The sequence below is a fragment of the Eremomyces bilateralis genome, assembly GCF_010015585.1.
Source record: "Eremomyces bilateralis CBS 781.70 unplaced genomic scaffold P152scaffold_12, whole genome shotgun sequence".
In the NCBI taxonomy this organism is placed as follows: Eukaryota; Fungi; Ascomycota; class Dothideomycetes; order Eremomycetales; family Eremomycetaceae; genus Eremomyces; species Eremomyces bilateralis.
Window position 1 is genome coordinate 438,322 of NW_022985078.1, and position 23,652 is coordinate 461,973.

General features: G+C 53.8%; 11 protein-coding genes across 11 annotated transcripts; 3 read left to right on the top strand and 8 right to left on the bottom strand.

Moving 5' to 3' along the window:
- Positions 1-3: 3 nt before the first annotated feature.
- P152DRAFT_398676 (kinesin light chain) lies at positions 4-438 on the top strand (the record flags this gene model as incomplete). The annotated part of the gene is made up of 1 exon (XM_033676480.1): positions 4-438. One exon carries the CDS (start codon positions 4-6, stop codon positions 436-438), a length of 435 nt encoding a protein of 144 aa, XP_033533400.1.
- Positions 439-997: 559 nt separating this feature from the next.
- P152DRAFT_459232 (monooxygenase flavin-binding family protein-like protein) lies at positions 998-2,998 on the bottom strand. The gene is made up of 2 exons (XM_033679635.1): positions 2,706-2,998; positions 998-2,653 (listed from the first exon to the last, which is right to left on the bottom strand). The coding sequence occupies exon 2, from the start codon at positions 2,638-2,640 to the stop codon at positions 1,159-1,161; it is 1,482 nt and encodes a 493-aa protein (XP_033533401.1). The 5' UTR covers positions 2,641-2,653; positions 2,706-2,998; the 3' UTR covers positions 998-1,158.
- Positions 2,999-3,287: 289 nt separating this feature from the next.
- On the bottom strand, positions 3,288-4,716 carry P152DRAFT_437549 (uncharacterized protein; the record flags this gene model as incomplete). Its single annotated transcript, XM_033677584.1, has 3 exons — positions 3,288-4,005; positions 4,058-4,460; positions 4,539-4,716. 3 exons carry the CDS (start codon positions 4,714-4,716, stop codon positions 3,651-3,653), a joined length of 936 nt encoding a protein of 311 aa, XP_033533402.1. The 3' UTR covers positions 3,288-3,650.
- Positions 4,717-4,954: 238 nt separating this feature from the next.
- On the bottom strand, positions 4,955-6,713 carry P152DRAFT_437550 (putative actin cytoskeleton-regulatory complex protein). Its single transcript, XM_033677585.1, has 2 exons — positions 6,360-6,713; positions 4,955-6,291 (listed from the first exon to the last, which is right to left on the bottom strand). The coding sequence occupies exons 1-2, from the start codon at positions 6,597-6,599 to the stop codon at positions 5,317-5,319; spliced, it is 1,215 nt and encodes a 404-aa protein (XP_033533403.1). The 5' UTR covers positions 6,600-6,713; the 3' UTR covers positions 4,955-5,316.
- A 198-nt stretch (positions 6,714-6,911) lies between these two features.
- Positions 6,912-8,191, bottom strand: P152DRAFT_437555 (Ribokinase-like protein; the record flags this gene model as incomplete). The annotated part of the gene is made up of 3 exons (XM_033677586.1): positions 6,912-7,674; positions 7,760-8,020; positions 8,098-8,191. The coding sequence occupies 3 exons, from the start codon at positions 8,189-8,191 to the stop codon at positions 6,950-6,952; spliced, it is 1,080 nt and encodes a 359-aa protein (XP_033533404.1). The 3' UTR covers positions 6,912-6,949.
- Positions 8,192-8,676: 485 nt separating this feature from the next.
- On the top strand, positions 8,677-10,829 carry P152DRAFT_459235 (uncharacterized protein). The gene is made up of 4 exons (XM_033679636.1): positions 8,677-9,203; positions 9,262-9,575; positions 9,632-10,175; positions 10,235-10,829. Exons 1-4 carry the CDS (start codon positions 8,850-8,852, stop codon positions 10,673-10,675), a joined length of 1,653 nt encoding a protein of 550 aa, XP_033533405.1. The 5' UTR covers positions 8,677-8,849; the 3' UTR covers positions 10,676-10,829.
- P152DRAFT_459236 (uncharacterized protein) lies at positions 10,730-14,633 on the bottom strand. Its single transcript, XM_033679637.1, has 3 exons — positions 13,833-14,633; positions 11,332-13,769; positions 10,730-11,281 (listed from the first exon to the last, which is right to left on the bottom strand). The coding sequence occupies exons 1-3, from the start codon at positions 14,304-14,306 to the stop codon at positions 11,038-11,040; spliced, it is 3,156 nt and encodes a 1,051-aa protein (XP_033533406.1). The 5' UTR covers positions 14,307-14,633; the 3' UTR covers positions 10,730-11,037.
- A 292-nt stretch (positions 14,634-14,925) lies between these two features.
- P152DRAFT_488894 (Yip1 domain family) lies at positions 14,926-16,160 on the bottom strand (the record flags this gene model as incomplete). The annotated part of the gene is made up of 5 exons (XM_033682130.1): positions 14,926-15,270; positions 15,324-15,387; positions 15,441-15,950; positions 16,003-16,057; positions 16,116-16,160. 5 exons carry the CDS (start codon positions 16,158-16,160, stop codon positions 15,078-15,080), a joined length of 867 nt encoding a protein of 288 aa, XP_033533407.1. The 3' UTR covers positions 14,926-15,077.
- A 2,005-nt stretch (positions 16,161-18,165) lies between these two features.
- On the top strand, positions 18,166-18,603 carry P152DRAFT_380615 (uncharacterized protein; the record flags this gene model as incomplete). Its single annotated transcript, XM_033675718.1, has 1 exon — positions 18,166-18,603. A coding segment is annotated over one exon (438 nt), but the record flags the coding sequence as incomplete, so codon positions are not given.
- Positions 18,604-18,802: 199 nt separating this feature from the next.
- P152DRAFT_488898 (PLP-dependent transferase) lies at positions 18,803-20,564 on the bottom strand (the record flags this gene model as incomplete). The annotated part of the gene is made up of 3 exons (XM_033682131.1): positions 18,803-19,663; positions 19,779-20,370; positions 20,474-20,564. 3 exons carry the CDS (start codon positions 20,562-20,564, stop codon positions 18,970-18,972), a joined length of 1,377 nt encoding a protein of 458 aa, XP_033533409.1. The 3' UTR covers positions 18,803-18,969.
- A 772-nt stretch (positions 20,565-21,336) lies between these two features.
- Positions 21,337-23,424, bottom strand: P152DRAFT_450051 (kinase-like protein; the record flags this gene model as incomplete). Its single annotated transcript, XM_033678151.1, has 1 exon — positions 21,337-23,424. One exon carries the CDS (start codon positions 23,422-23,424, stop codon positions 21,337-21,339), a length of 2,088 nt encoding a protein of 695 aa, XP_033533410.1.
- Between the last annotated feature and the right edge of the window lie 228 nt (positions 23,425-23,652).

Consider the following 23,652-nt stretch of genomic DNA (forward strand, 5'->3'; position numbering starts at 1 on the left):
AGCATGGCCAACCTGGCGTCGACGTACCGGAGTCAAGGCCGATGGGAGGCGGCCGAAGAGCTAGAGGTACAAGTGATGGAGACTCGCAAGGAGAAGCTCGGAGCCGACCATCTCTATACGCTAAACGGCATGGCCGACCTGGCGTCGACGTACAGGAATCAAGGCCGATGGAAGGAGGCCGAAGAGCTGGATGTACAAGTGATGGAGACTCGTAAGGAGAAGCTCGGAGCCGACCATCCTTCTACGCTAAACGGCATGGTCAACCTGGCGTCGACGTGGAAAACGCAGGGCCGAGATATGGAGGCTATAGGTCTAATGGTGGAGTCTGCATGGCTTCAAGAACAGGTTCTAGGTAATAGCCACACGGACTTCATTTCTTCCTCGAATATATTGGCGGATTGGGAGGCAGAACAACGAGGCCCTCGCAAAATAGAATAGGGCAGAGAGCAGGAGGACGCTGACGCTGTCGGCTAGGGTTGCTATGGCTGAAAAGCACCCGCTTTGATTATCCATAGTCGGAAGGAATAGATGATCGCTCGTTAGTCTGGGCCAATATTAGAGTCTGAATTGCTTCTAATTAACACCACATACAACTTGGGCGAAGGCTTTTCTAGCATCATAACGAGATTATGTGACTTGGGTTGACCCGTTTTATGACCTTTTAAAAAGAAAAAAAATATGATGGTGGCGTTGTAGCATGGAAATATTGTCGCGGTGTCTAAGGTGCACTCTGATGCACTCCGCAGAAATTAGCTGACTAGTAGCTAGGCTTTTGTAATATTTAAAGTAGACACAATCCGGGTATTGGCAAGTGGCTGAAGAGCACAAGGAATATAGAACTGTAAAATTATAATGTGTGGAGAGACTCTGAGTTGGTTTGAAGTCAAAGTACCTCGAATTCGTCCCATCACGCAAGGGGGAGTGTACTGCGCATAGAACCATGCGGATAGGGGTATATCAGATGTTGGGCGGATCACGAGATTGAACCCTGAGATATTGTCCGACGATCCCACCGTAGATACAATGCCATATATATATAGTCTGCTTCATGATAGCCACCGCTACAAACTTGGTACCTAATAATCTACAGTATCTAAAACAGAAGTTGTGTATCAACAGAGCAACCGACCCAAAACGCCTTCGTCAACCCGACCAACCCTACAACTGGGCCGTGACCGGCTTTACGTATTCCAACCCGTCATACACGCTTCCGTACCGCGAATTCCAATAGTCCACAAAGTAATTCTCCCTCGGTTTCCACGGGCCGCTGTTCCCCACTTTCGGCAACCGCTCCATCGCCCGCACCACGTACGTGCTATTCAAGTTCAGCACCGGTGTCTGGGTCATCTTCTCAGGATGCGGCACCCGCGGAACGACGCTCGTGGCGCCGTCTTTCTTCATCCGGTTGAGCAGCCGCACGATCACTTGGGCCGTCGTATCGGCGCCGAGAGTCCAGGACGCGTTGGTGTAGCCGATGACGAACGCGGCGTTGGGGAGATCCTGCAGCATCATGCCCTTCCACATGAACTTCTCGGACACCTGGAAGGATGCGCCGTCGACTCGGAGATCCGCACCGCCGGCGAGTTGGATCTTCAGGCCGGTGGCGGTCACGATCATGTCGCATGGAAGCTCCTGGCCGCTTTCGAGTGTGATGCCGGTCTCGGTGACGGACTTGATGACTCCCGTCGCTACGCTCGCTTTGCCTCGCCGCAAGGCTTTGAAGAAGTCTCCATCTGGACAGGCGCACAGTCTTTGCTCCCAAGGGTTGTATTTGGGTACAAAATGCGGGTCGTGGGGAACGGACTTTGGCAGCTGGCGGGTTGTCAAGAGCCGTAGGATGGAGCGGGCGACGGTAGGGTAGGCTCGGCAGAAGCGGAAGAATAGGAACGGCACGGTCAGGAACCAGAGGCGGTCGAATCGAGAGGCCAGCCATTTCGGAAGGATCATATGGGACAAGCTCCATTTCCTATTCGGGATGCTGAAGAGATATGTCGGCGATCGTTGCAGCATGGTGACATGTTCGGCCTTTTCCGCCAGGTTGGGGACCAGAGTGACGGCGGTCGCACCGCTGCCGATGACCACGATGCGTTTGTTCGAGTAATCCTGACCTTCGGGCCAGAATTGCGGGTGGATGACCTTACCCTTAAAGTTCTCGATGCCAGGAATGACGACTGGAAGGGGCTCCTTGTAGTCGTAGTAGCCCGTGCTGAGGATGAGAAAGTTGCCGGTATAGTAACGTTCTTCACCGTCAACAATGGTGGTCACTGTCCACTTTTGCTCCTCTGTTGACCAATTGGCCGACTGGAAAAAATGCTTGTATCGAATGTGCTTATCGATGCCGTGAATACCTGCGGTCTCCGTGAGGTACTTCATGATATCGGGCCCATCGGCGATGGGCTTCCTGTCCGTCCATGGCCGCCATGGGAATCCGAAGGTGTGTAGGTCCGAATCCGATCTGATTCCAGGGTATTTCCAGAAATCCCAGGTGCCTCCAAGGTGCTCGCGCGTCTCGAGGATCGTGTAGGTTGCCCCAGGTACTTCCGATTGTACTCGATATGCGGAGTTGATTCCAGATACTCCAGCTCCGATGATCAAGACATCGAAGTAGTTGCTCTCCATTTTATTGGAGGTGCCGTTCATCCTTACAATGGATCTGACCTCAGCTTAGCATCCAGCGCTTGAGGAATGTCCGCGGCGATTCGTACCAACTATTTAGATTGGATCGTATTGACAAACGTATGCGCGCCTGATACAGCATCAACGAGCAGAACGTGAAGTTAAATGCGATTCCGCGGTGACAATTGATAAAGCTATGAACATGTGGCAAGGCAGCCTCGGTTTCACGCGCGATGCCGCAAATCTGGGATTGCACTTGCGATGGAACAACCTGACTAGGGCGGGAAGAGCCCGCGGCTTGCCTCCGGGTTCAACTTAATCGCGCTCGACAATTGGAAATCCGAATGGACTGGGATCCTAAGGAGCGGTAACGAGATATTTGATGGACAACATGTCCAATTAGCCTTTCAAGATCCATATTCAGGTTTTATGGTGGTGGCTAAGTCGGGCGAATTCAGCTGTCCGCCTCCGACTTCCAGACTGAGCCCTACATCTGAAGTCAAACTAAACAAACCCATCCTCGTTCCTCGTACGTACGTTCGTACGTAACAACCGGCTGGGGCAGTTGCCATGAGATTTATTTCGTGATGGCGCCATGGTCATCTAATGTGCGCGAGATCAGGTCGATAACTATGGCAGGTGCCGTTATGGCCAACCCTTGGATGCGAAGTCGGGCGCGATATACCGACACTCACGCTTTCGGAAACGCGGAACCAATAATTAATGTCGGTGGGGTGGACATGAGCTTCCATGTCGTTGACAGCTCTCTCACTATCGCTGCAGATACCTGGAACTAGTAGGTGATACAGCGATACAGGAGAAGATGTGCCTGTCGCACATGTGGATCATTAGGTCACCACATTCCCTATCCGAAACCCGCAAGCTCTATTCAAAAAACGCTTGATCCTAACGTACATTGAAGATTGGAGAACGTCACCGTCTATCATGAGGGATACTTAATATGCAGTTTGGATGCTCCCAGATGTAAGGAAACCCGGCCACATATACAGTATTTTATACACAATCCTGCTTGATCATTTCTGTGCATCGGTGGTCGCATCAGGTTCGCCCGGTGTAACACCCTTTGGATCCTCATCTCTCGCTGATTCCGCCGGCCCCTTCTCCGCTGATTCCCTTGCCGGTGCTTGTGGAGGGTTGACGTCGTTCGTGGCATCGGTTCGCGCTGCAACTGCTCCAACAACATCGGCATCGTTCTTTGGTGGCTTCACGCCGCCAGCCACGTCCATCGCGGCGAGTTCAGGGGGCTCCACCGCCGCTCCAGCAGCCGCCGCTTCTTTCTCTCCCATCTCTATCCCCTCTAGCTCCTCATCGTCCTCGAGTTCGGCGCCGTAGATGTCGGGGTATTGCCGGAAGCAATCCTGCATGTTCCTGGGTCTGTCAGTTCCGAGGGGATGGCGGAAATGTAGAAATTGGAACGTACTTGAACTTGTCTATGCAATCCACACCCTTGGGCTCTTCGTTGCTGTAGACGAAGCAGCTGAATGCCGCTTTGAAATTCTCTCCACATGGGCCATCGGCCATGCCGCCCAGACAAGGACAGTCCCAATTGATTTCTCCGGTCTCCTCATTAAACGCCCCTTGTTGGCCGGCCTCTTCTTCTAGGCCTTCGATGCCACCGGCCACTTCTTCCACGGCTCCAGTTGCTCCAGCGACTGCTGTCCGCTCCGAGTCCGAGTCTGATGGTGGCGGCGCATCTGCTTTCTGAACTTCAGCATTGCGTTTGCGTCGCTCCGCTGAGATGTCCTCGACGGACCGCAATGTCTCGGGTTCGTTCTGTTCGGGCTGGGTGTTGGAAGGGATTATCGGATGTGGGGTGACAGCATCTAAGATATCGTCAGCGGAATACATTTGACCTACGGTGCAATTCCGAAACTCACACTCCGCCTGCTCAGCAAAAGCACTGTTGGTGTTGTAAAGATAGACTGCGCCGCCAGCCAGGCCGAGGCGAGCCGCGAAGTTCTTCCAGCTTCGGGGTTTCGCCGCGCCGGAGCTTGCGAATCGACGACCGGCCACGCGGGTTGCGGGCTGTACGGAGCGGGACGAAGCTCTCGCGAGCTGATGCGACGCAAGCCGTAACATCTTTGAAGGAACGTAAAGCGAGGGTGAGGTGGAGTGGGAATTGAGAAAGGAGGCGTCGGAAACAATCGAGATGAAATGTTGGTTATTGGAGATTTTGTCAGCAAAGCAAGTGGAGCCGAACGGAACTGAAAGGGTTGCCACCCACGGCAGTATTAGCCGGCGATATCAATTGAAGATATTCCGAGGACGGGTCTTCAACATACACAATTTAACCCAATTAACCTATAGATATTATTTCCGATCAAAGAGATGTTGATACTCTATTAGAAGATACTTGTACTTACTCGTACTGCTACTTATTCTCACGATTCTTGCCCTCCAATTGCGATCCCCCCTCTGCCAGCGTTCGAGCTTGTAGACAGGAATCGACAAGTATGTATACGGAGTATGTCGTACCACACTGGTCATTGATGACGGAGGGGTGCGGAGAAGCATCCTCCAACTGATATGAGGCCAATTCTATCATTACCCGGTGATAGGCATCCAGCTAAATGCTTCATCAAACTATACACGCTCCAATCGCAGAGTCCATGTCGAAATCAAATTCCGCTCGCCCATCGCACCGTTTACAGGTCATACGCCGATCCAACACAATTGATCTCATCGGCCCGCTCGTTCAGCTTCAATCTGCCGCTTCAGATCTGCCAGCACCCCCTCTCTGGTCTTTAAATGCCCCTCCAGCCCCTCCACCTGTTCCCGCACCGTCTGAATGTCATCTGATACGCTCTTAAGGCTCTGCGCTTCCTTCGCCGTCCCCTCCCCGAGCTCCAGGTCCCGCAATTCCCGCCGCTTGTAGTCCAGCAGCTGCTCCAACTCCCGCTTGACCAGTACCGGCTTCCCCTGATCCCGCCGCGACCCGGACCGGCTATTCGCCGCCGTCTCCACCCTCTCGATCTTCTCCTCGAGCTCCTTCAGCTGCTTCTTGAGCCGTACCTCTTCCCAGTCTTCCGTGGTGTGCGTGCCGCTAAAGTCCGTGCCTTTCGGTCGGTAGGCGGTGCGGTCGCCGACGCCCAGTCGACTGAGATACGCGTCGCCGAATTTGGCTTTACGGCCCGTCACCGTGCTGTCGTCCGACTTGGTCCCCCACCGTTGCGCGGACGTCTGCACGCGGTCCACGTTGTAGTCGATCTGATTGCGCTCGAACGACGCGCGTAGGCTGGCAGGAACGCTGCGGGGGATGCGGAATCCTTCGTGGCGCTGGGCGAGGATGTGGAGGAAGGCGAGGGAGGCGTCTTTGCCGATGGTGGACGAGGCGGAGGGGTTGATCAGGTTCCAGGCCGATCGGACGTCGGTGTCGGGGACGTCTAGAGAAGAGAAGAGAGGTTCGAGGGCGTGGAACGTGATATCGCCCCGGCCGTCTCGGTTTGCGTCGTAGATCTCCTCGTATCTTGACTTGTCGGCTGGGGACATGTACCAGTCGAATCCATCTTTTAGGCCTGGTGTGTCGTCTTCGTCATCCTCGACCCGTTCGAACTGCGGCTGTCGGCCGGTGAGTGCGCGGTTCGCTTGGACCAGGTGGGACTTCGATTCGGGAACGAGCCAGTCTGGTAACGCTTGCGGCACATCTAATAGATCCTGAATCCGGTGAATAAGCGCAAGTCTAGGAATAAGGAGCGGTCTTGTAAGACACAAAGGGGACATACCCCATTTACAAGATCAAAGATCAGACGCATCGCCACGCAAAACTCCTCGAAGTCCAGATTCCCATCATTGTCCACATCCGCCAGATCCCACACCTTCTCGAGCTGATCATCTCGCAGCTGGCTGTTCTTGAGGACAGGTGCGGCTTGAGCGCCAGTCAGATGCGAGCCCCCGTTGGTGAGGGAGGAGAAGATCTCCCAGTATTTCTCGATTTCGCTTTGCTCTATTTTTTTATTCGACATGGTCGTTGGGAATCTGACGGCGTTGTAGGTGCAGTTCCCAAGTCTCAGTCGTCTGGTCGTTGGAAGTTGAATCACGTTTAGACTTCGGAGTATGGAGCTCTCATTGCTACGAATTGATTCATGGTCGGGTTGGTTACGCATGCTGCGCCATCGGATGGGCAAGGATAAAAGTTCGCGCCTTGTTGCCTGGATATCTCATTCGTGATTTGCATGCGTAGAACGAACAGGGGCTTGACTGAATCCAGTCAGTCCTGTGGAAATATTGCGAGGCATAGGATAGCTCTACGAGAGACTCTGTAGTTATACGCTTATAGATGTATTCATATGGTAATATTTCATATGTCTTGTAATTACAGTTCTAACCACTGCTGGAGTTCTGTCAGTCTGTCGGCTACTCGGATCCCATTCCAGGTCTCCGAACCGTCAGTCTCATACGCCAGCGTCGGCATACCCACTTGCTCGATAGCAAAGCTTGCAGAAACACCAGCCATAATCGAGGCTTCGATTAAGCTTTCTCCACGGGTCAGCGCAACAATGAGTCCACCTAAGAAGGTGTTCCCTCCCCCCGTTGGATCAACGACTCTCTCAGCGGAGCGGTGGTATGGCGGGATCCACCGCCCGGTCGTGTTCTGCGACGCCACATAGCACCCATCTTTGCCAGCCCGAATTACTACGCCTCCTATTCTTGATCCTCCCAGGTCCGTTCCAATGGTAGACGAAAGCCAATCCTGGGTAAGTTCTTCCACAAGAGGCCGATCCACATCGCCTATCGACGTGTTTCCGCTCTTGTCCCAAAACGCGGCTAGCTCCTGGTGATTGGGGCTCACCACGTCGACCACCTGCAGAGCTTTGCGGCAGTTTTCTAGCTCGGACGGTAGGCAGAGGTCTGGGACGGGTTCCCAGACGAAGATTGGCCGAGGCAGCTCCTCACTGGTGTTTCGAAGCTTCAGGATATTCTCAACGAGATCGATGCAGCGGGCTGGAGAGCAAATGAGGTGGAACGATTTCGACTTCAGCAGCCTTGGGGAGAGGGACGTGTGATCGAGACGTATTTTCTCAGTCAAGTATTTGAAAGCTGCTCTCTCTTAGTCCTATGTTGGTGCAACCAGAGCAGAAGCATATTAGAAGCAAAAGAGCAAAAAAAGATCAGAAAAATTCACCTCTGTACTCGTTTTCCATATATCCGTTCCATGCTCTTGTAGTCAGCCGATCCGGCGTCTCTCGAAACACGCAGCTCGTCCGCCAGCGATTGATCTCCTCTCTGAGCTCTACCGGAAAATCGGATCCAGCGTCTACAATCCAGCCAACGGACCGTGAGAGTGGAGGTGGAGATAGTAAACGGGCTCCTAGAGCCGAGTAGGAACCCGCGCCGCCGAGGATGTTATACACCGGGTCCTTGGGGGGTGGGAAATGGATCTCATCTGATATTCAAGCAAGGTGTCATCAGATCGATATCATTCATTGAATGGATTCAGCCGGGATAGGTGGCTCCAAGTACCAATTATGAACATCCCAAGAGTACAGAAGTCGATATCCTGCTCGGCATCTTGACGTGTTGACTGGACGTCATTTGTGCCTGAGTCTGAACCCATTGAGTGTCAGCAACGTCGAGGACGTATTATGATTGCGTAGACATGTATGTTCAACGTGAATCCATATTCGACCTATTGAGATTTGGTTGATTGTAAGAGGATGGGTCTAGCGTCAGGATAGAGCAGCGTGAGTGATTACTGATTAGGCGTCCGATCCTTGAGACAGCAGCCCACTGATTGACCAACCAACAGTGGGGAAACTTCGCTGCCTTGATGTCTTGATACCTCGCTGCCTGAGCTCCGTTCTCCCTAGAAATCATCCACGAGTTCCTTTAGACAACAGCTTATTGTTGGAACAACGTATTAGCTTTCCAGTGCTTCTCCTATAATTGACGGAATATCATTCCCTTTTGTCCCGTTTGGAATCTTCCCACCTCATCTCTGTGCTTCATTTCTGTACCACATTGAGCAACGGAGAAGGTCAACCTGCGCGTTCCCGAGCTCCTCCTTGCCTTCACTGGACATATTCGCAAGTTCCACCACGACGGAACTCTGGGTTAGCTCCAATTCTATAACCACGGACGGTGACGGCAATGGCGACGACTAACATGAACAACCTCACCACCCTCATCAAACGGTTCGTCTATTTCATCATCTCAATTCGAATCTCCAACTCCTCCAATTCCACCACTCCCTACCGTATCCCCCGGCTTCCACCATGGAAGCGAACCCTCCTGCCAAACTCGCCCGTCCCATCTCGGAATCCTCGCTTACGGAGCTTCTCCACAGGCTAGAAGCCGCAACGTCGCGGTTAGAAGACATTGCTTCTTCGGCCGCCAGCTATGATCCGGCCGACTCGCAGCCGGGGACAACCGCCCCTGCGGCCGCCACCTCCAAGCCCGACTCCTCCGCAAAGCAACCTCCACCATCCGCCGCATCGACTCCACGGCCCGAAACACCATCGGAACCTTCCATACCGAATGTGGTCGCCTTGTTGGATTCGTTGATGAGCGAAGCCCTCGAGCCGTGGATGGAACTGAGCGAGAAGATAGGTGGCCTGGTCAAGGAACAAGTGAGTCGAGAATCATCCCCGTCATGCATGAAACTGGACTGATGCGATGCTCGAACAGTCAGCTGGGGTGGATAAAGCCTTTCAGGAGCAACGGAGCTTTATCCTGCTTACCACCCAGGCCAAGAACCCGGGTCAAGATTCGGCGACGTATATGGAGTGCCTCGTGGGGATCCAATCCCAGATCATCAAGGTCGACGAGATGGTGTCGAAGAACTACGGTTCGCAGTTTCGCGATCACCTCGCCATGGTTGCTGGCGGACTTCAATGCCTGAGTTGGGTCACTGTGGACTCGAAACCGCAAGACTTGGTCAGCGAGCTATTTGGCGGCGCCCAGATGTACGGAAATAAGATCTTGCAGAAGTACAAGACCGAGTAAGTCCCCCTCCATGCTTTTGTGAAGCGCAGTCGTTCTGAATTCATCCCATTAGGGATCAAACGCAGGTCAAATGGGTCCAAGCCTTCTACAAGCTCTTCAAGATGCTGCAAGAGTATATCCGGACCAATTTCCCGAAAGGCATTACATGGAATCCCAAGGGTATCGAAGCGTCGGAGGCCTTGAAACAAGCAAAGGCCTCGAAATCAGGAGCCAAAGCGCCTGGTCCTCCTGGCCCCCCTCCACCACCTGCTGGTGGTGCTCCACCTCCCCCTCCGCCGCCCGCACCCGCACCGCCACCATTCACGGGCGACGTTTCGAAATCATCCGCCAAGGAGGGCGACATGGGTGCGGTGTTCCAGGAGTTGAGCAAAGGCGAATCGGTCACCCAAGGGCTTCGCAAAGTGCAAGCATCGCAACAAACGCACAAAAACCCGTCGCTCCGAGCCGCCGCCGCCGCGGTGCCAACCCGGAGCGACAGCTCTTCGTCGGCAGGACGGGGTAAGTCGCCGACGCCGCCGGGGAAGAAGCCGAAGCCGGAGAGCATGCGGACGAAGAAGCCGCCGCGAAAGGAGCTGGATGGGAACAAGTGGATTATCGTACGTACCCCCTACGCCGACCCTCGGACCGCTCGTTGCTGATCTCTCTGGGTTGATAGGAAAATTACGATTCTCCAGCCGGACCGGTCGAGATCTCGGTCGAACTCAGCCATTCGATCCTCATCACGCGCTGCAAGAACACCACGATCCGCATCCACGGTAAGGCGAACGCCATCTCCGCCGACTCCTCGTCACGGCTTTCGATCATCCTCGACTCCCTTGTCTCCTCCGTCGACGTCATCAAGTGCCCCAACTTCGCCGTGCAGGTGCTCGGGTCGATCCCGACGATCCTGCTCGACCAGGTCGACGGTGCCACCGTCTATCTGAGCAAGGAGAGCGCAGGCAGCGAGATCTTTTCGAGCAAGTGCTCCAGCGTCAACGTCAATGTTCTGGGTGACGGCGATGACGGCGACTATAAGGAGTGCCCGGTGCCGGAGCAGATGCGGAGTTTTATCAAGGATGGCAAGTTGGTCACGGAGATTGTCGAGCATGCGGGTTGAGTGCGCATTTCATATCACCAGCGTTTTTTTAGGAGAAAAAAATAATCATTCCGCGGGCATCAATTCTAGCGAATACCCGATATACTTGGATACGGCGACCGACGGGCGAGGGAATCATGCGCTCTCCATCTTCTTTAAACCTGTAATTTACATCCGATTACTTGATCTAAATACTACGACCCCGGGGTCGCGTAGAATCTACGACATCCGTGAGCGGACAATCTGAATTTTAAGGCGTGACAACGAGTTGCAGCAGTGCGATTTAGTAAAAACCCATCATGATATTTTTGAGCGACGAATACACTCCGCGAAACCCAGCCCATGCAACGGAAAGCAGAAAGCAACGCGACCAATGCCCACGCTCACGAAATGTCGAACAGCGGCTTCAGCTTCTTGAGCAGGTGCCACTCGTCCATGCTGACGTCCTCCTTGTAGAACTCCTTCAGCGTGTCGATGGTCGTCCGCGAGATCTTCGAGTACAGGATGTCCTTCTCCTCCAGCTGGCGGCCGTACAGCGGCTGGTTGGGCCCTTCGATCTTGACCGCGACGGACGGCTGGCCTTTTTTGCAGATCGGGAGGGCCTTGTGGTCGCGCTCGATGGAGGTGCTGGGACGGTGTTAGCGGTGATATCACGGGTTAGAAATGGGGAGACTCACACTCGGCCCATATCGATGATCTCCTTCTTCCCCTCCGCGTTCGTCTTGATGGCGCAGATGGGCGTGTGCATCTTCAGCGTGCCATCGATGACGTCGACGCCCACCACGATCGGATCCTTGTTGTTGAACACCGCGACGGGCTTCAGCACGCACGGGAACACGGCCAGCATCTTGCTCTCCTCCTTCCGCTGCTCCGCTAGCTGCTTTAGATGGTTGGTGAAGTCGTCGAATAGGTGGTAGATGATGTCCGCGGTGAAGATCTTGACCCCGACGTCGGCGGCGTATTTCTCCGCCTCCTTGTCGACGCGCACGTCGAAGCAGAGCATCACGGCGTATTCCGGAGCGCGCTCCAGCATGACGCCGGCTTGCATGACATCACGCTTGTACACGGGCCCGATGCTGATGTTGGCCACTGGGATTTTAGAGACGCGGAGGAACTCGAGCAACGCTTCCAGGGAGCCCAGGGTGGAAGCCTGCACGCTGACGCCTTTGCCGGTCTTGGAGATGCGGGAGAGCAGGTTCTCGAGATCGGACATGACCTCCTCCTCCAGATCCTCTTCGTCGTCGTCCTCGCCCACCACGAGGAGGCGGGAACCGGCGATGGCGGAGTCGAGGCCGTCGGCGGATATCTTGATACCCATGGCAGCTTTGATTTCCTTGTTGTGAACGTACTGTGACTTGACACGGAGCTCTTTCATCTCCGCCGGCGTTAGCAGCGCTCGAATGTTGGTAGTGATGGCTCCGTTGAGACCGCATAGCACTATTCGGTCGCCTTCGCGCAGAACACCGTTCGACAGGATGACATCGATGGTGGTACCCAGACCCTCGATGACCTTGACTTCAAGGACCGTCGCCTCCACCTCCGACAGATACATCAGGGAATTGGTCATCCGCTCCTGTGAAAGATTGACGAGCAGCTTCAGAAGGTCGGGGATACCTTCGCCGGTATGCGCGGACGTCGGGACAAGAGAGACGTTCCGCGCCATGAACCGGTTCTCGTAGAACAGCTCTGAGTTGAACCCTTGCTCGGCGAACGCCAGCTTGGTCTTCTCCAATCGATCACGGAACTCGCCCTGGCAGCCCTTGTTCTGCATCGACAAGCTGTTCTGGAAGCCGTTGTTGGCGATCTGCTTCCATCCGAACAGACGATCGATCTTGTTCAACGCCACGATGAACGGCGTCTTTCGCTCACGCAGGAGTTTCATCGATTCGAGCGTCTGAGGTTCGAGGCCGTGCATGATATCGACGACGAGAATGGCGATGTTGCAAAGCGAGGACCCACGAGACCGAAGATTGGTGAAAGACTCGTGACCAGGCGTATCGATGACGAGAAGGCCGGGAACTTTGAACTCGAATTTGCCATCTTGGTTGACGACGGCCGTCTTCTTCTGCAGGGCCTCCACGGGGAAGTAAGTCGCACCGATCTGTTGAGTGATACCACCAGCCTCGCCTTCTTGGACGTTCGTCTGTCGGACCTTGTCCAGAAGCTTCGTCTTTCCGGTGTCGACGTGCCCAAGAATACAGCAAATAGGGGATCGAAGGTTGGATGCTGACCGAGCTGCCAATGCTTCCTCGTGCTTCTTCTTTCGCCGTTCCTCTGCCTCCGCCTTCCTCGCCGAAACGACTTTGGCAGCCACGGATGGCTTCTCTTCGTCTTCTGTCTCCTCTTCCGAGGACTCTTCTGACGACTCTTCGGCCAGAGCCTTTCCGTTCGCGGCGGCCGCTTTCCCGCGAGCTCCAGGCTTCAGTTCTTCTTCCTCTTCGGATGAGGCATCCCAGCTATCCTTAACACCCTCCAGCTTGGCTGCCTCGGTCTCCCAATCCTCCAAGCCTGCGTCTTCCTCCTCTGGTTCGACAGGCTCAGGTTCTTGAACCGGTTCCTCAATGTGTGTCTCCTCGAGCTGTTTGGCGGTTTCATCAACGGGCTCCTCTTTCTTCTCCTGGACACCTTTCTTGCCCCCCTTTCGCTTCCGATTGTCGTATACGGGCTTTTTCTTCTCAGCGCCCGCCTCCAGTCCAAGGACCTTCGCGCCTCCGCTTTCCAGCATCTGCTGCATTCGGATCTTATTGCGCTCGGCGGCCTCCTTTTGTGCCTTCGTCATGAACTTGCCCTCTTTCTTGAGCTGTTCGATCTTGGCCCTCTCCTTGGCCTTCTTCGCCGCCTTCTGTTCTTCCTTCCGTTTATTCTCTTCTTCTTCCAGGCGCATACGTTCGATTTCCTTGGTTTTCTCTTCGGCTTCCAATCTAGCTAGCTGCTCTTCTCTCAAACGTCGTTCTTCCTGCTGTTTCTGAAGGGCAGCCAGTGCAGCGGGGACCTTCTTCTTTTTGCCCCCAGCCGCTACATCAGGGGTTGCACTAGGTTCGGGTTTGGCCTCTTCGGCCTTCGCAGGTTGTGGTGCTGGCGTTCGTATGGGTCCGGCAGTCTTCTTCTTTGCAGCCTGCACGCTGTTAGTATCCGCTTCAGGCCATCAAAATGGAGATTCATGAATTTCCCGACGTACCTGTTCCTTCTTCCGCTGCTTTTCCCTTTCCTTCTTCTCCTTTTCCTTTTCCTTCTTGGACTTCATCTTTCCGCCCGGTTGATCGTCCTCATCGTCATCGGCCGGTTCGGCTTTCTGGTACTTGCCACCGGCTTTCCCGCCCTTGCCCTTCTTCGGTTGGGAATAGAGATCCTCATCGTCCATGCTCGCTTCGACCGGAGCTTTCGATGCCAGATCCACGGGTCCGGTGGCGTCCCCATCTTCGTCCTGATCATCCAAATCGGCAACAGCCTTGCCCTTCTTCTGCTTCTTACCCCGGTTCTTCTTCAGTGCCGCCAGTAATCCACCTCCTCCAGTGTTGTCACCCTCTTCGGCATCACCGGCGGCTTCCTCGTCCTTTGCTGCTTGGGTGGCTGCAGCAATGGGGTCGGCGACCTCCCCCAGACCTTCATCCCAATCATCACCACCTTTGCTCCCTTTTGTTTTCGGAGCCATGATTGCTAAGAGTATCTGGAAATTGCTTTCTCGTGTCGATGATCGTCAAACTATATCGAAGTGGTGTAATGGTCGCGTATGGAGTCCGTCTCGCCTGTAGGTATGATGGAATTGAGGAAAGTTATCTTAGTCCTCCGGTCGTAGTGGGACCGCTCGACGAAATTATGAAGGCAAACTTCACGTGATCGACCGACTGTGAGGCTCGCAAATGTCGAGGAGTGTAATAATATGATTCCCAGTACTGGAAAAGCGGTATTAATGGCTTCGTAGATGCGAAATCAACGAGTGACGACTGTCGAAAATGGGGAACACAAATGCAATTTTGGGGGAGGGTGGTTTAGTGGGGTTCTCTGGTTCTCCATCATTCAGTTGGCGACTTTCACCATTTGCTCCGATTGATGCCGTGAATATCAATATTAATGACATCCCTCCAAGCAATCGCCAGGAATACCTGCCGTACACGTACATTATTCTGACTGTTACTATGACATATTCCTTGGGATACTCTTGTTAATTGAAAATTATTATCATGTGACGGAGTAGCGATTACAATCCCACCTCATTCCGACCAACTGGTACTGGTACCCTAATATACACACACTACAGTTCCAAGATCGGACATATTTTCATCATTATTAGAAGGTGTTTGCGTTGTCCATGGAGCGCGCTAAATTCTCATGAGGCTATTACACAGAAAGTTAAGACGGTACCATATTAATCCTACACTCGGCGGCGTATGCTAGAATCTATCTGCGCAATAGCGGACATCGATCAACCGAAGAGCATCCGCACAGCATCTTCCGGCGCCGTGTCATCGCCCCCACTGGGCGCATCCTTTCTCAATGGGCTGCCGTGAGCGAAGAAAAGGACTTTGATAGCAATAGCGAGACCAGCGTGAAGCGCCGCCACAACAATCAGGAGGATCTTCGAGGTGCGGACATCGGTTGCGGATAGAACGGGGTATCTGGGCGTTGTTAGGTCGTCTCTACCGCTAATCATGAGAGGCTCGGATCTTACAAATTTCGAAGGATGAAGAAGACCGACAGTGCAAATCCGATGGCAACAAAGATGTAGTTCAGACCTGCAAGGTATCGTTAGCATGATCAGTCGCCTCCGTGCTGTCCCAGTACGTACTGCTGATGGGCGACCACGAGATAACGGCCACGGGAATCCAAATGAGGTTCGCATATCCGTAAAGCGCCCAGCATTCCAGAAGGTTGGCGGACTCGCTGCCGAACCATTTGAGCGTCCCCCACAGCCCGATCGGGATGACGCCCGTATACCCGTAGATCAATCCCGCCGCTCCGCTCAGCAACCGGAAGTCATACTGGACTCTGTTTCCGTCCCCTCGGAGCGCGATGTACCGCGAGATGGTGCCGGTCAAGAATAGGATCATGACGACGGTGGTGGCGATCCAGAAGGGGCCGTAGAGGTCCGGGTTGCCTTCGAGGACATCAAGGAAATTGGCGCGGGGATAGAGCGTGGCCCAACAGCGCTTTAGGACCTCGTTGGTGTCGACGTCGAAGAACTGGGCGTAGAAGGACAGTGTCCAGAGGAAGCTCTTGGGTTTGCTCGCCGGACCACCAGTCAGCGGAGTGGAATCGGGGGCAATCTTATTTCGACGCGATGTTGGTTCGTCGAAGTCTAGGATGGATTAGCCATACGATGAGCTTTATGGTGATGTCCAGATACGCACTGGATGAGTGGAACTCCAGGTCTTCTTGCAGGTCCGTTCTTCCCAGGTCTTCTCCCTGAAGATAGCATTAGTATTCAGGATTTACCATCCCCGAGCTGTCCAACGCAGCATACCTCTTGATCCACGTCCACGACGACATCGTAGCCTCTGTTCGCCATGGTTGAGGAGCGTTGTTAGGTGCAATAGCGGGATCCCAAACTCTTGACGTCAAAGGGCTGGACTGGAGCAATTCACAATGCGTGTCCCAACTCCAAACCGGAACGGCGCCAGGGTCCGATGTCATTTGTGTTCACGTGACAATGATTCAATCCAAAGACATCACGTGGGGAAACGAATGGTTGGTGCCTGAAATTGTACTTACAGCCTTACAGCCTTACAGCCTTTAAGCCTGAGACCTCACATCTCTTACACGTGCTCACGATGTGCAACCCAGTCAGGAACTCAGGATAAAGAATGAAGAGTCCAATTGTCTCCCCTCCAAAAAGTGCCAGTCCCATCTCCTTGGAACCGGACGACGCTTGGGCTCACCTGGTCCCTCTCTTCACTGCTTCATTTCTCCCACCAAGCCACCGTGTTCCAAACTCCATCTCGAAAATGCCTCCTATCATTTTAAAGAACTGGATCGTTGACCTTCCTTGAAACGATCTATTACTATTTAAACGTGAGTTTGGCTTCGAGCGCCGGCTGCCGGGACCACTTGTTTGCGCTCGAGTCATCCGGTCTCATGCCGTGTCAGACGCCATCCTGTTTGAAACTGCAGTCCACCGCTGGGTCGAGACGCCCAAGTCCCAACATTTCGGAGAATGCACGGAAACGAGTCCATAGTTCCTTTGTTGGTTTTCCCGCAGGCATCTCCGTTTCACGGCATGACAGGAAAGTGGAGCGTCCAGCCGTCATTGTCGTCCGCTTATGCCGCGAGAATCGCGAGACGTCAGCCATGCAAGCCCAATATAGGTAACAGGCCGGCTTACTGCAAATGAGCAAATCTTGAGGTTTCGTGTCGTTGCTGTCCCCCGATCAACTGTCGCTCTGTTTCCATTCTTCAAGTCGATCTTCCCTGATGTGTCCCGCTGCTCTCCCGCTGAGGGGCTGCAGGGTATTATCGTGAGATCGTGTCCGATCGTGAGCCTAGTTTTTCGGGGATGCCCCAGAGAATATCAAGTCGATGGGCTGTCCAGACTCGCTCTGCCCCATTTCTGGTTCACTTAATTTGCGCGATGGGGCTCGCTGGTGCACATTGCAAGGAAAGTTTAATGACAAAGGACCGAAGGACTCGATCCCCTGCCCCACCCTAGCGGGATCTGGGCAATTGGTAGATGACAATGCTGGCAGCTTCATGCAATCTTGAAACATATTTCACACATTCGAGCCCTGCTATTTGTCCGTACCTGACATAGTGGCACCGCTCTAGCCAATAACCACGCTAGCGGCATCAAGCCGATTTCAGGGCCGGGGTTCCTGGCTGATAACGAGTGGACTTGGGGACTTAGCGCTGCCCGCTGTTGATCAATATCGTATTAACCTCACGGCCTCATCTCGTTCTGCGCTGGGAGCCGGTGTTTCCATGCCATGTGGCGTTTTGTTGGAATGATGGGTCCAGTAGGGCCGCCTTTTGCTTTTATCTCTCAGGGCTAGCAATTTCCGGCCCTGTTAGTATATGTATAAACCCGACTGGCAATCTATCTGTCTATGTCTTCTTTCTCTTCACGGCAGGTTCTGACCCAATTCCTTCATTTTCACCACACTCATTGACCATTACGGTCCAGTCACTCTTTTTCCCCACTCGCAAACATGAAGCTAGACGATCTCATCAGGCTCTTGACAGCCTACATGGCTGCGCCAGAGATGAACCTCAAGCCTTTCAATCCGGTCCATGGTCCTCGTCCTCCGCTGGTTACGGGAACGGGCAGCGCCATCTCCCTCCCGGCTCCCACTCCCGAGCCATCGTTTTCTTCGGTCATCGTCGAACATCATCCTAAGCCCTCGGAGGCACCATCTTTCATTCCCGCTCCTGTGTGGACCCCTGAACCTTCATCTGAGCCTACTCCTGAGCCTACTCCTGAGCCGACTCTTGAGCCGACTCCTGCACCGTCTTCCGAGCCTGCTCCTGCACCGTCTTCCGAGCCTGCTCCAGCGCCTACATCTGAGCCTACCCCCGAGCCGACTCCTGAACCGACTCCTGAACCGACTCCCGAGCCGTCTCAGCCTTCCAGTGGCGGAAGTTATATCGATACCGTCAACAGTTTCCGCAACAAAGCCGGCCTTCCCACGATGACCTGGGATGAGAGCCTGGTTTCCAACGCGGCGGATGCGGGAGCCGGCACCAAAGGCACCACGCTCGTTCACAAGCTGAACAAGGGAACCGGAGGCCAGGTCATGGTCTTTGGCTTTGAGGACAATGCCTCCTGCAACCGCGATACGCTGGACCTGGGCGGCTTCGGCTTGTCGTACTACAGCTGGCTTTGCGAAGTCCCGAGCGACGGCGCGTTGGGCAGTGACTTCTGCAGCAAAGTTTTGAGCACGGCCCGGATCAACACGGAGGGACAGACCGGACATTACGATATTCTGTCCAGCTCCAAGTACACCAAAATCGGTTGCGCCTTTGCCCAGGACTCGAGTGCTTCCACCTGTGCAACATGGACTGGTATCTGGACGTGCGACGTCGCATAGGGGAAAGGAGGCTGCTGGCGCGACTCCGTGGCTTGTCACAGGATTTGACGAGGACCTTGTACTTAACTTCCATTCATGTAAAGCATTATCGATATTGAACATCAGGCACTCGACCTCGTTCGATTTTCTCGCAAAGCGTCCATCCGGCCAAATCTGTATTGGTGATCTTAGGGTTTGGCGGGACTCTCTCCATTCGTCCTCGTCACCACCGGCTTAGCTTTCAAATCTTGCGCTGTCTCACCACTATCGAAAAGACTCGATGGTTAGCAGAAGTCAAACCGGCCAATCCTGTGTCACTCACCTCCATATCTCCCCCAGCAACACCCTTTCTGACAACCGCTTCAGGACTTCCGCCCCAAACTCGAAGTCATGCTCGTCCAAGTATATCTGCCCGCTCAACCGGGCCCACCACTCCCCTCCGTAAAGGATCAGAGGAATTAACGTGTCATAATCTGCAATCATCGTCTTCATCACCCAGTCCTGGACTTTCATAGCCAGAGCAGTACCCTTCAGGTCAGGACTAGTCCCCTTCCCACCCGTTACCCGTGCCGCCGTCTGCTCAACCGCAGCCACTGACATCGGAAGCCGCACGTTTGCAAAAGCGCAGTCCCCCAACCGCGACTCCCCTCGCGCATCCATCGCCGCGCCCAGCACTTCCGTCCCCAAAATCTCCGCGGCTTTCCGACCGCCGTTCCTCGCGAGGTGGAAGACATACTCTCGGATCTTCTCCTCGCCACCGAGGGACTGGCGGTACTCGATGGCGGCGGGAATGCAGGCGTATGGCGTGTTGTCGGTGGTGCCCACGAACTCGAAATTGACTTCGAAAGCAGACTTGGTCGGCTCCGGAGTCGGCAATGGACTTCGCGGCTTTTCCTCGCCTTCCTTCAGCAGCGGAATGAGGCCATGGGATGTTGGTATAGTAGACCGGATGAGGTGCTGGTTCCGTAGCGGGACGTAAAGCATTGCGCAACCCCTAGGGACGAAAAGCCATCTGCGTATTGCGGCATCAGCAACCGCACCCGGCGCAGTGGAAAAGAGCAAAAACACAAATCAAGAAGTCCACCCCTTAGGGTGAGATACATGGCCTTACGAGCGGGTTGACTTACTTATGGCAGTTACTCGTGAGGAAATCACAGTCCAACCTGCTAATATCCAGATCCACGTGTCCGACGCCATGTGCGGCGTCTACACAACTCAGCACTCCCAGCTCTTTACAGGCCTTCGTCAGACGCTCGAACGGCACCCTCAGTCCGGGCATCGACACAACCGTATCGAAAATCGCCAACCTTACCCTTCCTCCCTTCGCCGCAACCTCCTTCACCCTCCTCTTGAACTCGTCCACCAGCCAGTGGTCCGATACAGGGTACGTGTAGTCAACCGTGACCGATTCCGCCGGCGTGGTCTCACAAATGTACCGCACGCTGTTTCCGCACGCCCCATATATCGTGGAAAAGGTGACTATATGGTCGCCCGGGGCGAAGGTCAACGCCCTTAGAACAGTGTTAATCCCTGTCGTCGCGTTCTTGACCAACACCACCGTCTCCACTGGCACTTTCAGCAGCCTCGCGAGGGCGGCCCGAGACTGATCCAGCTTCAGCGGGGACTCATAGCGGATGTACGGGTCAGGTTGGGCCTCGCAGAATTCTTGCTCGCGGCGACGAACATCCTGCACTTGACGAGGGAATGCGCCGAATGAGCCTGGAATCGGGGGCGTTAGCGCAGTTGCAGAGTATATGTATGGTCGATTTCCAAAAGCACGGACTGCGATCGAGAGTTGAGAAGGAGTGTCGAGATACCATACCATGGTTCAGATTGATGAACCGTTCATCGAACAGAAAATCCTTCTTCAACTCATGACCGAAGCCAGTATTGTCTCGTTTTACCACCGACATGTTGCAAGACTCGGCGGGGTATTCGTTCAAACAGCTTGACTTTCTGTCAACGAAACTCCTCGGCTTGACAAAACTGATCCAAGTGGCAAACCTACAAGCCTTTTATTAATTCTAGCCCTTTATGACTCCCAAGATCAATTATGACTCCAAATTCTACCTCGACTCATATTGTCCCACTAGTTCTTCCGGCCTTTGTCCGTATCAACGTCAGATCGTTACTCAATGAGGCAATCGAAGGGCGTGAGTTGTATTACCTACTTGGCCAATGAGATGCCCCAATTGAACGGCTATCCACGGTGCTCTGCATTGTGACTCCGATTGCGGGAACCTTGCGCTTATTTGCACTTTCTAGTGTGGGATACTCGTATATATTGCACGATTGACTAGGATATGGAATGCATCCGGTATCCTGAACTATAGGCGGTGAAGAATTTCCTCCCAAGTAATCAAGTCGGGAGTTGAAATAGGGCCGCGATTGCTCCATTATTGTTAGAGCCTTGCCAGCGGTGCCCCAACGAGACAGGACAGGAATGAATGATATTCATGGAGATAATAATTATCTGCACTAAATAACCCAAAGTCTGCAATCCACCTCTAAAATGACCTTCCTCATCGAAGAAATAAAGCACTAGGGTATCAAATGGGCCGACCCGAAGCCAATGTAAAAAAACGCCAGTAGTACCAAAAGAAGATCTTGATGCTCCGTCAATGCGGCTAAGTCAAATCAAACAGGCGAACAGTGCCAACAAAGGCAAGCCGAATTTAGCAATCGTCATCCTCGACGATAGTATGCTTCCAGTTCGGCCAATTCTTTCCACCTCTTCCCGTCGCCAACCACGTTGCTGATGCTGTTCCGTCGCCTCTCCCTTCTCCTTTGCCTCTCGATGTTCCATTCTGCGAACGCTGCCGCACTCCGCTTCATCTTGTCCCGTTTCGATGGTTCTGGAGACATCATCCGCTTAACCAACGCGAGAGCCTCCGTGACGTCGGCATCCAAGTTTGCCGCTCCTATCATGATCGGCTGGGACTGACTCGATTCAGCTATGCCTTTGATCTGGATGATCCCACTGTGTAGGGATTTAAACCCCCTCTCCACCGCCGTGACGCCGTTTGCTGTGGGCGTCTGGCTGCCGCTTGATGCATTCGAGCGGGAATTCCGAAGATGACGGATCCACTGGGCGACGCGGCTCAGATTGGCATGGAAGCTGTAATCCCTTGTCTCGGTTGCACGATAGACGGCGAAATCCGCTTGATCGTAACCCCGAACCGCCGTCAAGATCGATAAGAATACACACCCAAGACTGAACGAGTCGACTCGTGAACTCGAAAAACCGGCTCCCGACTCATGTGAGCGGATAATCTCAGGTGCGGCGTAGATGTATGTTTCGGAATCATGCTGTGCCTGGCGGTCGGACTCGGCAACCGTTCCATTGATGCCATTGGGCCTCGACCAGGCCGCTGCAACGTATGGGTTGTCGCCGACGCCGAAAACGGAGAAGTAGATGCGGTTCGACGAAATGAGAATCTTTCGGGGTCGGATAGAGCGGTGGGAGATGTTCTTATCGTGCAAGAATGCCAGGGCCTGTGCAAGGTCGTTGATCCAGCCCAGCAGGCGGTTCTGCCGTTGCAAAGCTTCCGCTGCTAGATCTGCCACCCAAGGATGAGAACCGGAGACGGTCATGGTCGACGAAGAGAAGCGCAGGTATTCTTCTAAATCATACTGCGCGGATTCCGTCACGAAACCAATCACATCGTTCTGGGCATACGAGCAGAAAATCTTGTCGAGGTTAGTGTGGTGAACATTGCGGAACTTGGAAATTTGCGCCAGGATGGTTTTCCTCTGAGAGCTTTGTGAGGGAGGGAGAATCAACTTCTTCCGCACATAAACTCGGTCGGTTTGTGGCGAGTTGTCGGACAGCCATCGGACGCGATCAAGCGTTTTCTGTATTTGTCGGTGTGAATGGCGGAGGTCCGACGAGCACTCGCCGTACAAGGGACCGAGTGAATGCAGAGGCAACGGTTCCCCGGTTTGATATTCAACATGCCCTCCATTTCTTGGGAGGTCCTTGCACATCACTCGCCACTGGGTCGCTAGAACTTTGTCCGGATCTTTCGCAATATTATAGAGCATGTCTTCTGTGAAGGGAAGCTGCCCATCATGAAGGTCGAAAAAAGCAGCTTGTCGCCAAGCTTCCATGTCGTCACACATCCACAGGAGTAGAGCAGTCTTTGGGTTCTGAATGGTCCAAACATACGCCAAGCGACGTGACTGCGGATGCCAACGAAGCTGCATGAGGATGGATGGAATGAGTTTGGTCATTTCCTGGATGATGGTGGGGGTAATGATGGTAACCGTTATCTGTGGAATATCACGCGGGGTACCCCGTGAGGGGATGTCAGCACTCGATTTGCGTGCGTCTCGGTTCTGGAAAGGATTGGGCGTTGGAGGAGCATGCGGTATCGAATGCTCGTGGTGATACTTTGGGCTTGAAGACGCGAAGAAGCGTCCTGGAGGCGAACCGGAGATCGAAGACGAACTGGCATGGGAACCACTCAGGGTGGATGAGGAGCCGTTGGGTACGGAAAATATCGGCCTCATCGGTCTCGTTGGCACTGGTGCAATCGGCGTAGAACTGCGACTCGCAGTTGGGGTAGACGTCCTCGATTCAAAATCGTCACTATGCGATGTCGCCGGAGTGATTGGGGTAGCAAGTGAAGTAGTCGATGCATTGGACCAGGCAAGCTTTGGTGTGGAGCTTCGACTGGCCGTCGAAGACGACTCCGAGGACTCTGCAGGAGAGGAAGGACGGTTACCCCACCTCCATTTCGAGTCGTTGCCATGAAGATTGAGGTTGGCCATGGATGAGTATGCATGCAAAGACGGATGTCTTGGGGGTGTAGTGGTCGGAGGCCATCCCCACGAAGCGTTTTGCATCGTCACCGCCTCGAGCGAGTTTGAACCCACACAGTTGCCGTACGGAGCGGCTCAAGCTCAAACAAATTGTAGGAGAATCAGACCGTTAAGTATATCTCACTGCAGCTCGAAATTCATCAAGACCAAAACGCCGAAACAAGAAATGCACGATGA

Coding starts and splice junctions, on each gene's coding strand:
- P152DRAFT_459232 (XM_033679635.1), bottom strand. CDS start 2,640: ATGAACGGCACCTCCAATAAAATGGAGAGCAACTACTTCGATGTCTTG.
- P152DRAFT_437550 (XM_033677585.1), bottom strand. CDS start 6,599: ATGTCGAATAAAAAAATAGAGCAAAGCGAAATCGAGAAATACTGGGAG. Junction 6,292..6,359: donor TCTTTGATCTTGTAAATGGG/GTATGTCCCCTT, acceptor CACCGGATTCAG/GATCTATTAGATGTGCCGCA.
- P152DRAFT_459235 (XM_033679636.1), top strand. CDS start 8,850: ATGGAAGCGAACCCTCCTGCCAAACTCGCCCGTCCCATCTCGGAATCC. Junction 9,204..9,261: donor GTGGCCTGGTCAAGGAACAA/GTGAGTCGAGAA, acceptor ATGCTCGAACAG/TCAGCTGGGGTGGATAAAGC. Junction 9,576..9,631: donor TTGCAGAAGTACAAGACCGA/GTAAGTCCCCCT, acceptor TCATCCCATTAG/GGATCAAACGCAGGTCAAAT.
- P152DRAFT_459236 (XM_033679637.1), bottom strand. CDS start 14,306: ATGGCTCCGAAAACAAAAGGGAGCAAAGGTGGTGATGATTGGGATGAA. Junction 13,770..13,832: donor AGCAGCGGAAGAAGGAACAG/GTACGTCGGGAA, acceptor AACAGCGTGCAG/GCTGCAAAGAAGAAGACTGC. Junction 11,282..11,331: donor ATCATCGATATGGGCCGAGT/GTGAGTCTCCCC, acceptor ACACCGTCCCAG/CACCTCCATCGAGCGCGACC.